At 38.9% G+C, this 12,427-nt stretch overlaps 1 protein-coding gene across 1 annotated transcript in view; it reads left to right on the top strand.

Annotated features, from left to right (window-relative positions):
• The first annotated feature begins 351 nt into the window (after positions 1 to 351).
• UBE2V2 (ubiquitin conjugating enzyme E2 V2) overlaps positions 352 to 12,427 on the top strand; it is a 44,986-nt gene continuing 32,910 nt past the window's right edge. Inside the window, exon 1 of the mRNA XM_045560688.1 lies at positions 352 to 418. Coding sequence (XP_045416644.1) covers positions 403 to 418 — 16 coding nt within the window. The 5' untranslated portion in view covers positions 352 to 402. The remainder of the gene's footprint in view (positions 419 to 12,427) is intronic.

Genomic DNA, 12,427 nt, shown 5'->3' with positions numbered 1-12,427 from the left:
AGATATTATCACTTCGCTATTTAATCGATAGGAAATTGATTGATGGGTTTTTGGACGTCCTAGGGATCGGAAGCCGGCGCACTCTCCGTCCGGCGCGCGGTTCGCGCTCACGGGGCGCAGCCCTTCACGCGCCCTTTGCCAAACGCCTTCTCTTTGTCCCGCTCTGCGCCGGGGCGGCGACTGCCCGCCGTCCCCCAACACTCTCGGGAACTCAGTCTCCGGCGTTTCAGTCCGAGAGCCGAGTCGCAGGGAATCGAGGAGCAGCCCACGCGCGCACCGCCCCGCTCCGGCCACCGCAGGCCGCCGGGCGGAGTCCGCGGTGACGCGACCGCGCGGCGCGCTCCCGGAAGTGACGCACGACGTCCCGTGCGTGCGGGCGGCTGCGTCGGGCTGCAGGAGAAGATGGCGGTCTCCACAGGTCGGTTCCCGGGCCGGGCTGCCTGCTTTCCGCTCCGACCCGGCTCTGCCCTGTCGCCTGCCGCCGGCGGCCGGGCGCTGACCGTGCGGGAGACGCCCGAGCGCGCCGTCTCGAACACTGCTCCCTCCGCGGAGCGAAGCCTCGGGACCGGGGAGCGTCGGGGCGGGCCGAGGGCCCGGGGCGGCCGGCGGCGGGTCGTGCTCGCGCGTCGGCCGCGCGCCCGCGGGCCCGGGGCGGGGTGGCTTCGGCGCGGGAGCGTCCGCAGGGGCCGGCGGGCGGGGTCCGCGCGGGGGTGCGAAGGCGGAGGGTGAGCCAGGAGAGGACGCGGGGCCGGGCCGAGCGGCGTCCCGGATGGGGCAGGGGCCCGTGCCCCCTCGACTCCCCTCGACTCCCTCGACACGGGCGAGGGAGGGGAGGACTAAAGAGGATAATAATGCGCCTCAGAGTAAGGGCGAGATGATCATTCTTACCTGACTGAGTACGTGTTATCTTCTTTTCGTTTGTGAAAAACAGTGCAAACAAAATAAAAGCACAGAGCAAGATGAAAGCTAATTGAAGAACAAGTGATTTCTTAGATAAGCTGGTCGACTCTTCTCCTGTACTGAATACAACGTTTGGTTTCCTTAGAGTACAGACTTTGCAATTAAGTATTAACGCCGAGGTTTTAGAAATTTGACCTTTTCAAAAATGTTAGTAAGTTAAAAATGTTAAGTTTTACTGTTTAAAAATGTTGATACACATGATCTTTTTCTAGTCTTTATTGAAACTAGGTTATAGAACAGTGTGATTTAATATTTAATGCCATCACTGCATAATAAAACGAAGTTTCAAATCCATATATACTAAAATAGAAGGCTTCAAATGTATATTGTGATTAGTACTTTTAAAGTAATATCTCAGGATACATTCTGCACGTTTTAATTAAAAATGATGTCTTTTAAATCTTTATTATGTACTGGTGTCCTGGATGATAAGATCTTTAGAAATTTTATCGATCGGGAAACATTTCAATATACTTGGGGTCAGAGCTAACTGGTAAAGCAAGGATTATTTTTAAAGGGATATTTTGGTGTTACAACTTTAATTGCTGTGCTTACTGTTTGAAATCCATGTGCTTGTGAATAGGACCACATAAGTTCTTCAAAATTTAGTAAGTAATAAAATTATGCATTTCAATTTGATTGATAGTTTTATTTTTATTTTGTGGATTGCATTGTTTGTTACAACACGATTTTTTTTAACACTATATATATGAGAGGATTTTATAATATTTTGAAAAGACCAAAGATTAGATAATATTAATGGCAAATGCTTTTTGTTAACCCCTTTTAGTAGTTTTTGGAAGTTGAATATAAATTGTAACGTTATTTGCTGATAGGTTATTAGTATCTTGTACTTTGGAAGCCTGTCCTTTCTAGTTTATATTTCAGCATTGTTACAGTTTCACTCTGTTTGTAGACTTAGAAATTTAAAACCTTGGCACAATTAAGAAGAGAATATATTTTATCTATTGCTTGACTGATTGAGACAGAGTTTCACTCTGTTGCCCAGGCTACAGTGCTGTGGCGTCAGCCTAGCTTGTGGCAACCTCAAGCTCCTGGCTGGAGCAATCCTCCTGCCCTAACCTCCCAAGTTGCTGGTACTACAGGTGTGAGCCACAGCGCCCAGCCAAGAAGAGAATATATTTTAGGCAGTTAATTGAGTTTTCTTAAACCATTGAAATTTGATTTGAAACTGTTGCTAAAAACTTGCTCATGTCAGTTTTATATTATTCTATTTATCCATTTTCTGTGCTTTAGATAATTGATTGTATTGTCAAACCCTCCCAGTTTGACAATTGGGAGGGAAATTACTCCAGAAGAAACTTTGCATTATATTTTTGGTTTTTTTTTTTTTTGAGACAAAGTCTCGCTCTATTGCCTGGGCTAGAGTGCCGTGGCGTCAGCCTAACTCACAGCAACCTCAAACTCTTGGGCTCAAGCAATCCTACTGCCTCAGGCTCCTGTGTAGCTGGGACTACAGGCATGCACCACCATGCCCGGCTAATTTTTTCTATGTATTTTTAGTTGGCCAGATAATTTCTTTCTATTTTTAGTTGAGATGAGGTCTCGTTCTTGCTCAGGCTGGTCTTGAAACTCCTGAGCTCAAACAATCCACCCGCCTCGGCCTCCCAGAGTGCTAGGATTGCAGGTGTGAGCCACCACACCAGGCCTGCATTATGTTTTGAAACTATTTTTTAATTATACTGTCTGTTAGCTATCCTTTTGTATTGTTTGCTTTTTGGTACCATGGGAGGGAACTAGTACCTGTGTATTTGTGAAATAAATGTGATAGGGCTTGAAATTTAAAATTGGACATGCCAGATAGATGTAATGCACATATTTTTAATTTAAGCTAAAATATCTTGATAAAAATAATTGTTTAATAGGTCAAAAAGAAAAAAAACCCTGACAAACGTTTTTTGATATTTATTAAAGCCTTATAGTTCAATGTGCAGTATCTAAGTCATATACTTTTGCCTTCCTCTTTCTAGAAGAGAATTTAGGGGAAAAAATTCTAAATGATTGAGACTTTTAAGCTGAAACATACTTTGTTTGCCATACCATCTGGCCCTCTTATTTTGCAGATATAAAAACTGAGGCTCAAAGAAATGTAAGTTTATACATAGCTGGTTAGTAGTAGAGGCAAGGTTAGACTCCAGGTCTTTTACCTCAGTCTAGTGCCGTCTCCATTGAGGAGCTATGAATTTGGAATATTTCTGAAAACATGAATCTTACTTTCTTTAGGATAGAGAGTGGCTTTTACACTTCCCTTCCTAGCAGAATCCTTGTTTCGTACTCTTAGACCTTTCTTATGGATGGAAGAGGGACTTTGATGGAGACCCCACTGGCTAGGTTCCCCTTTCCAAGAGGCAGAGTCACTGTTGGAAGTCAAGAGGATTTCAAAGGGTGTAGTTTAAGAAATACTACTCTAGGGAGTAGTAATTTATTAATGCTATTTAATATCCGTGATTCAAAATTTCATTAGATCTCAACAATAATAACAATTACTGTAGGATGGAAAAGTATGTACAATAGTTATTTAAAAAAACAAACTTACAATATGTACATTTACAGAAAAGTTGTGAAGATGATGGAGTTCCCATATACCTCACATTCTTTTTCTTTGTTAATTTCTTATATTAGTATAGTGCATTTGTCACAATTAGGGAGCTGATATTGACACGTTTATTCTTTTTTATTTTCTTTGAGACAGCATCTCGTTCTGTTGCTGGGGCTAGAATGCAGTGGCATCATCAAAGTGATCCTCCTGCTTCAGCCTCTCAAGTAGCTGGGACTACAGGCATGTGCGTCAAGCCTGGCTAATTTTTCTGTTTTTTTGTAGAGACAGGGTTTCACTCTTGCTCAGGCTGGTCTCGAACTCTTCTCAATCTTCCTGCCTCAGCCTCTCAAAGTGCTAAGATTATAGGCATGACACATTTACTAATTAAAATTCATACTATATTAAGATTTCCTTAATTTTTACCTAATGTCCTTTTTCTGTCCCAGGACCCCATCCAGGATACCATATTACATTATAATATGAAATGTTTTAAAATTTATCACTTAGGTTATATTAGTGTTACAATGGGGGTCTAGTCTCTTTGAATGTAGATGCTTATAAAATGTCTTTAAATAATGAGAAACTCAGAAAAAATGGAATTGTGTTTAAATTAGTAGGTCTGTGTAAGCTCTGAGTAGAAAAGAAAACCAAAGTAAAACCTACTAATTGCCCTTTTCGGAAGAGGGCAGCGTTGTGTATACTGCAAGAGGAACTAGTTTAGCAGTGTTCTGATTTCCCTGCTGCCCCTTACAGACTACTGTGCCACCTTGAACATGTCACTTCATCACTAAGCTTTGCTTTCCCCATCCCATTTATGAAAAGGATGGACAACATGATCTTGCTTGTTCTCCCCCTGCCTTGTTTTGTTTTGTTTTTTAAGAGACAAGGTCTCACTCTGTTGCCCAGACTGCAGTGCAGTTGCGGTGGTGCGATCAGAGCTCAGTGGCCTGGGACTCCTGGGCTCAGGCGATCCTCCTGCCTCAGCCTCGAGTAGCTGGAACTACAGGCACTCACCACTGTGTCTGGCTAAATTAAAAAAGTTTTTTTTTTTTTTTTAATAGAAATGGGATCTTCCTGTGTTGCCCAGGCTAGTCTCAAACTCCTGGTCTCAAGTGATTCTCCTGTCTCTGCCTACCAAAATGCTGGGATTACAGGCATGAGACACCACGGCCAGCTTGTTTCCCTTTCTTTAGAAAAAGATACTTGGCCATGGGCAAAACTTGGGAGTAGTAATATAAGAGAATTACATGTATAAATCATAAAATAGAACCTAGAACATGAACAATATGTAGTAGTCTAATGTATTTCCCTCTAGAGACTTTGATATCTGGCCTGGTAGATTTTTCTAGGTCAGTTAGGAACCTGGATGCTCTTGATATACATATGCTTTTGATAATGTGATTAAATAATCTTACTGTACAGGCAGTCTTTGCTTTGAATGGTAGTTTGGGGAAGTAAAAATGGCCAGGCAAACTGTAACCATTCAAAGCGATCTCAGTAAGTGAGAAAATTTTGATTATTCTGAGACCTTTAAAAATGTCAAAACGTTGAAAACTCTTCCTGTTGATTACAAATGTGTAGGAAAATTTTTAAAAAGGTAAAATTAATATTTAGTACATTGTAATTTAAAACAGACATTAAGAATTAAAGTTTTATTTTTTATAAAAAACTTATCAAGAGTAGTTTGAATAATGCTTGCCTTTTTCTTGCATAACTTACACAGAGCAAGTATCTTTTTTTCAAATTCATTTTCTAAAATAAATTTGACATAAAATTGTATATATTTGTCATGTACAACATAATGTTTTGAAGTACAGTATATATACATTATGGAATTGTTAAATTAGCTATTAATATTTAACAAATGTCTTGCTTCACATAGTTACCATTTTTGTGGTGAGAACACTTAATATCCACTGTTATAGTGGTTTTCGAGAATACAGTACGTTGCAAACTATAGTCACCATGCTGTACAATAGTTCTCTTGAACTTACTCTAACTTTAAATATACATCCTTTGATCAACATCTCCCCAACCCCCACCCCTATCCCACAACTACCCCAGCCTCTGGTAACTACCATTCTACTTCTCTCTACTTTTATGATGTCAACTTTTTTAGAGACCACATGTGAATGAGATCATGTGGTATTTGTCTTTTTGTGTCTGGCTTATTTCACTTAACATAGTGTCCTCTAGGTTCATCTGTGTTGTCGCAAATGACAGGATTTCCTTCTCTTTTTATGACTGGAATAGTATCCCATCATATATATTATGACTGGAATAGTATCCCATCGTGTATATATATACATATACACCACATATTTTTTATCCACTCATCTATTGATGGACACTTAGGTTGATTCTATTTGTTGCCTATTGCGAATAGTGCTGTAATAAAATGGAAATGCAGATTTCTCTTTGACATATTCCTCTTATTTTCTTTGGACATATATATATATATATGTATCTCCAGTAGTAGGGTTGCTGGATCATGTTGTAGTTTTATTTTTAGTTTTTTGAGGAACCACTGTACTGTTTTCCATATGGCTGTACTAATTTACATTCCCCTCAACAGTATGCAAGTGTTCCTTTTTCTCCACATCCTCACCAACACCTGTTATCGTTCATCTTTTGAGAATAGTCATTCTAACAGGAATGAGATGATATCTCATTGTGGTTTTAATTTGTGTTTCCCTGATGATTAGTGATGTTGAGCATGTTTTCACACACTTGTTGGTTATTGCATGTCTTCTTTTGAGAAATGTCTATTCAGGTCTTTTGCCAATTTTTAATCAGGTTATTTATTTTCTTGCTGTTGAGTTTCTTAAATATTTTGGATATTAGTCTCTTATCAGATGTATAGTTTGCACACATTTTTCCCATTCCATAGGTTATTTCTTCACTCCATTGATTGTTTGCTGTGCAGAAGCATTTTAGTTCGGTTTAAACTAAACTTTTTTTGCTTTTATTGACTGCTTTTGAGGTTGTATCCAAAAAATCATTGCCCAGACCAATGTCATGGAGCTTTCCCCTGTATTCTTCTGGTAGTTTCAAAGTTTTGGGTCCTACATTTAAATTTTTCATCCGTTTTGAATTGATTTTGTATTTGGTGAGAGATAAGGGTCTAGTTTAATTCTTCTGCACATGAATATCGAGTTTTCCAGGCACCATTTATCAAAGAGACTGCCCTTTCCCCATTGTGTGTTCTTGGCACCTTTGTTGAAAATCAGTTGGCTGTAAATGTGTGGTTTTATTTCTGGGCTGTCTTTCCTGTTTCATTGGTGTATATTTTATGCCAGTACCATGTTGTTTGGGTTACTGTTGCTTTGTGTAGTATATGAAGTCAATGTGATGCCTCCAGCTTTCTTCTTTTTGCTCAAGATCTTTGCCTCTTTGGGGTCTTTTGTGGTTCCATAGGACTGTAAAGATAATTTTTTCTATTTCTGTGGAGATTGTCATTGTTATTTTGATAGAGATTGCATTGAATCTGTAGATTGCTTTGGGTAGTATGGACATTTTAACAGTATTAAATCTTCCAATCCATGAACACGAGATGTCTTTTCATTTATTTGTGTATTCAGTTTCTTTCATCAGTGTTTTATAGTTTTCAGTGTAGAGATCTTTCACTTCCTTGGTTAAATTTATTCCTTAGTATTTTTTTTCTTTTTAGCTATGATAATTGGGATTGTTTTCTTGATTTTTTTTTTTTTTAGATAGTTCACTGTTAGTGTATAGAAATGCTGATGGTTTATTTATTTATTTTTTTTGAAACAGAGTCTCACTCTGTTGCCCCGGGCTAGAGTGCCATGGCGTCAGCCTAGCTCATGGCAACCTCAGACTCCTGGGTTCAAGTGACCCTTCTGCCTCAGGCTCCCGAGTAGCTGGCACTACAGGCATGTGCCACCATGCCTGGCTAATTTTTTGTATATATTTTTAGTTGTCCAGCTAATTTCTTTCTATTTTTTTTTTAGTAGAGATGGGGTCTTGCTCTTGCTCAGGCTGGTCTTGAAACTCCTGAGCTCAAATAGTCCAGCCGCCTCGGCCTCCCAGAGTGCTTGAATTATAGGCATGAACCACTGCGCCCGGCCAACTAATGATTTTTGTATGTTGATTTTTATATCCCATGATTTTACTGGATTTGTTCATTAGTTCTAATAGTGTTTTGGTGAAGTCTTTAGGGTGTTCTATATATAGAATCATGTCATCTGCAAAAAGGGACAGTTTAACTTCTTCCTTTCCAATTTGGATGCCTTTTATTTCTTTCTATTGCCTGATTGCTCTTGCTAGGACTTCCAGTATTATGTTGAATAGAAGTGACAAGATTGGGCATTCTTGTCTTGTTCCAGATCTTAGAGGAAAAGTTTTCAACTTTTCCCTGTTTAGTATGATGTTACCTGTGGGTTTGTCATATATGACTTCCATGCCTAATTTTTTGAGAGTTTTTATCATAAAAGTATGTTAAATTGTGTCAGATGCTTTTTCTGCATCTATTGAAATGATCATACGGTTTTTGCCCTTCATTCTGTTAATGTGATGTATCACATTTATTAATTTACATATGTTGAACCATCCTTGTGACCATGGGATGAATTCCACTTGATCATGGTGAATTGTCTTTTTAATGTGCTGTTGAGTTTAGTATGCTAGTATTTTTGTTTGTTTGTTTGAAGTTTTGTTCTGTTGCCTGGGCTAGAATGCAGTGGTGTCATAGCTCACTGCTACCTCAGACTCCTGGGCTCAAGCGATCCTCCTTGCCTCAGCTTCCCTAGTAGCAGGGAATACAGGTGCATGGCACCACATCTGGCTAGGAACGCTAAGTATTTTGTTGAACATTTTTGTATCTATTCTCTTCAGGAGTATTGCCCTGTAGTTTTCTTTTCTTTTTTTTTTTTTTTGGTTGTGTCTTCATCTAGTTTTAGTGTAAGGGTAATGCTAACCTTGTAGAATGGATTTAGAAGTATTCCCTCCTCTTCAATTTTTTTGGAACAGTTTGAGTAGAACTGATATTAATTCTTTAAATGTTTGGTAGAATTCAGCAGTGCATCTGTCAGGTCCTGAGCTTTTTTGTGATGGGAAACTTTTTATTACTGCTTCAGTCTTGTTACTTGTTTTTGGTCTATTCAAGTTTTCTTTTCCTTTATGATTCAATGTTGGTTAAGTTGTATATATTCAGGAATTTATCCATTTCTTCTAGGTTTTCCAATTTGTTGGCATATAGTTGTTCCTAGTAGTCTTTTATGATTCTTTGTATTTCTGTGTTGTCAGTTGTAGTATCTCCTTTTTCATTTCTGGTTTTGCTTATTTGAGTTTTCTCTTTTTTTAGTCTAGCTAAAAAGGTTTGTCAATTTTATCTTTTCAAAAAACTAACTCTATTTTGTTGATCTTTTCTATTGTTTTTCTAGTCTCTAATTCATTTATTTCTGTTCTGATCTTTATTATTTCCTTTTTTATACTAATTTTGGGCTTAGTTTGTTCTTGTTCTTTTAGTTCCTCTAGGTGTCACGTTAGGTTTTTTATTTGATTATATATGTATTTTTTGTTGTAGGTATTCATTGCTATAAACTTCTTTGTTAGAACTGCATCTGCTGTATCCCATAGATTTTGGTATGTTGTGTTTCCATTTTCATTTGTCTGAAGAAATTTCTTAATTTCCCTTTTAATTTCTTCATTAACCTATTGGTTGGTCAAGAGCAGGTTTTTTAATTTCTATGTATTTTTGAATTTTCTGAAATTCCTCCTGTTATTGATCTCTAGTTTTATACTATTGTGCTCAGAAAAGATACTTTATATGATTTCAGTCTTCTTAAATTTGTTAAGACTTATTTTGTGGCCTGACATATGATCTGTCCTTGAGAATGTTCCACATGCAGTTGAGAAGAATGTATTATTTTGTAACTGTTGCATGGAATGTTCTGTTTGGTCAATTTGGTCTGGAGTGGGGTTTGAGTTTGATATTTGCATGTTGATTTTCTGTCTGGGTGATTTGTCCATTGCTGATAGTGGGCTATGAAAGTCTCTTATTGTTAGTGTATTGCAGTTTCTCTCTCCTTTCAGATTTATTAGTATTTGCTTTATATTTAGGGGCTTTGACGTTTGGTGCATATATCTTTACACTTGTTATGTTCTCTTGCTGAACTGACCCCCTTATTATGTAATGACCTTTTTTCTCTTTTTATAGTTTTTGACTTAAAATCTATTTTATGTAATATAAGTGTAGCTACTCTTGCTGTCTTTTGGTTACCATTTGCGTGGAATATCTTTCTCCATTCTTTCACTTTCAGTCTATGTGTGTCCTTACAGGTGAAGTGAATTTCTTTTAGGCAGCATATAGGTAGTTTTTTTCTTTTTCTTTTTATCCACTCAGTGACTTTGTCTTCTGAGTGGAGAATTTAATGCATTTACGTTCAGGGTAATTATTGATAGGTCAGACTTACTACTGCCATTTTGTTAATTGTTTTCTGTTTGTTTTGTATCTCTTTTCTTCCTTTCTTCTGTCACTGTCTTCCTTGCTGGTTAAGTGCTTTTTCTCTAGTAGTGTATTCTGTGTGTGTATGTGGGTGTGTTTCTTTTATAGGTTTTTTTTTTCCTTTGTGGTTATCATGGGCTTACAAAAAAAGTGTTAGAGGGCTGAGTGTGATGGTGTGCGCCTGTAGTCCCAGCTACTCGGGAAACTGAGGCAGGAGGATGGCTTGACTACATGAATTTGAAGTTGCAGTGAGCTATGATGGTGCCACTGCACTCTAACTGGGGCAACAGAGCGAGACTCTGTCTCCAATAAAAAAAAAAAATAAAAACCAGTCTTATGGATGGTTTGTTACAATAGGTTATTTGAAGCTAATAATAATTATACTTTGATTGCATTGAAGAAAAAAACCCCGTACACTTTTATCCTACCCCTCCAACATTTTGAATTTTTGATGTCACAATTTACATCTTTTTATATTGCATATCACTTAACAAATTATTGTGGTTATTTTTAATAGTTTTGTCTCTTAACATTCATATTAATGATAATGAGTAATTTACACACCACCATTATGATATTAGTGTATTCTGAGTTTGCCTTTGAGCTTACTTTTACCAGTGAGTTTTATACCTTGAATTCTTTTTTTTTTTGTAACGGAGTCTCATTCTGTTGCCTGGGCTAGAGTACAGTGGCGTCAGCCTAGCTCACAGCAACCTCAAACTGCTGGGCTCAAGTGATCCTTCTGCCTCAGCCTCTCGAGTAGCTGGGACTACAGGCATGCGCCACCATGCCTGGCTAATTTTTTGTATATATTTTAGTCGTCCAGATACTTTCTTTCTATTTTTAGTAGAGACGGGGTCTCGGTCTTGCTCAGGCTGGTCTCGAACTCCTGAGCTCAAACGATCCACCCACCTCGGCCTACCAGAGTGCTAGGATTACAGGTGTGAGCCACCGCGCCCAGCCTTAATACTTTGAATTCTTTACGTGTTACTCATTGGTGTCCATTTTTTTTTTGGCTTTAAGAATTCTTTGTAGCTTTTCCTGTAAGGAAGATCTGGTGGTGATAAATTCCCTTAGCTTTTGTTTGTCTGGGAGAGTCTTTTTATTTCTCCTTCATTTCTGAGGGACAGCTTTGTTGGGCACAGTATTCTTGGTTGGCAACCTCCCACCCCCAATATCATTGCACTGTCTTGTGTCCTGTAATGTTTCTGTTGAGAAGTCTGATGCTAGGTGTATTGGAACTCCCATATATGTTATTTGCTTCTTTTCTCTTGCTGCCTTCAGGGTCTTATCCATGTATTTGAGCTTTGATGGTTTGATTATGACATGTTTTGGGGTAGTCTAATTTGGATTGGATCTGACTAGAGACCTTTGACCTTCCTGTAGTTAGATATTTATATGCTTTCTACCCCTTTATCTTTCTCTGCTCCTTCTTGAATGCCAGTAATTTGAACATTTGCTCTTTTGATGCTATCACATAAATCCTATAAGCTTTCTTCATTCCTTTTCATTCTTTTTTATTTTTTCTCTTCTGCCTGTGTATTTTCAAATAACCTGTTTTTGAGTTCACAGATTCTTCTGCTTGATCAATTCTGTTGATTGTCTGTATTATACTTTTCATTTTATTTATTGTATTTTTCAGCTCTGCGATTTCTGTTTGTTTTTTTAAAAAATTATTCCTATCTCTCTTGTTAAATTTCTTGTTCTGGTCAGTTATTGTTTTCCTCATTTTATTGAATTGTTTCTCTATATTTTATTGAGCTTCGCTGAGCTCCTTTAAGATAATTATTTTGAATTCTTTGTCAGGTAGTTCATATACCTCTATACCCTTAGTGTTGCTCACTGGCATCTTATTTTGTTCGTTTGGTAATGTCATGTTTCCCTGAATGTTCTTGATCCTTTTGGTCATATGTCGATGTCTGTGCATTGAAAGAGAAGGTATTTATTCCAATCTTTGCTGTCTGGCTTTGTCTGGGAACACCCTTCAACAGTAAATATGTCCAGAAATTCTGGACAGACCGTCTGGTGTGGTCCCTAAGCCTGTGACTGCCGCAGATGTTGCAGGGCTAGGGGGCACACTAAGCCCAGGATTACAGGAGCTGGCCCAGAGCCAGGCTGGAATCCTGTGGCCGCCGAGACTGGCTCTGCGTTGGGGTATACCCACAGCCCATGGCCACTGAGGCTAGGGCAGCATGGGGGTGTGTTTGAAGCTTGTGGCTGCTGAGGCCTGCCTGCTGACATGGCTTGTCCAGAGCCCAAGGTGCAGTAGTTTGCCATTCGTGATGCGGACTGCAGATTGAGCCCTTCTGACAGAGGCTACACCTTCTTGCCTGGTGCCAGGACAGGTCTGGAGGCTTAGTCTCTGGGTTACAACCTTGAGTCGGACTGTGGGGGTTTGCTTTGTGCTGAGTTTTACCGTAGCAGGTCCAGTGTTGGGGTCC

The sequence above is a fragment of the Lemur catta genome, chromosome 9 (assembly GCF_020740605.2).
Source record: "Lemur catta isolate mLemCat1 chromosome 9, mLemCat1.pri, whole genome shotgun sequence".
NCBI lineage: Eukaryota > Metazoa > Chordata > Mammalia > Primates > Lemuridae > Lemur > Lemur catta.
This window is presented reverse-complemented; position numbering and strand designations above follow the sequence as displayed.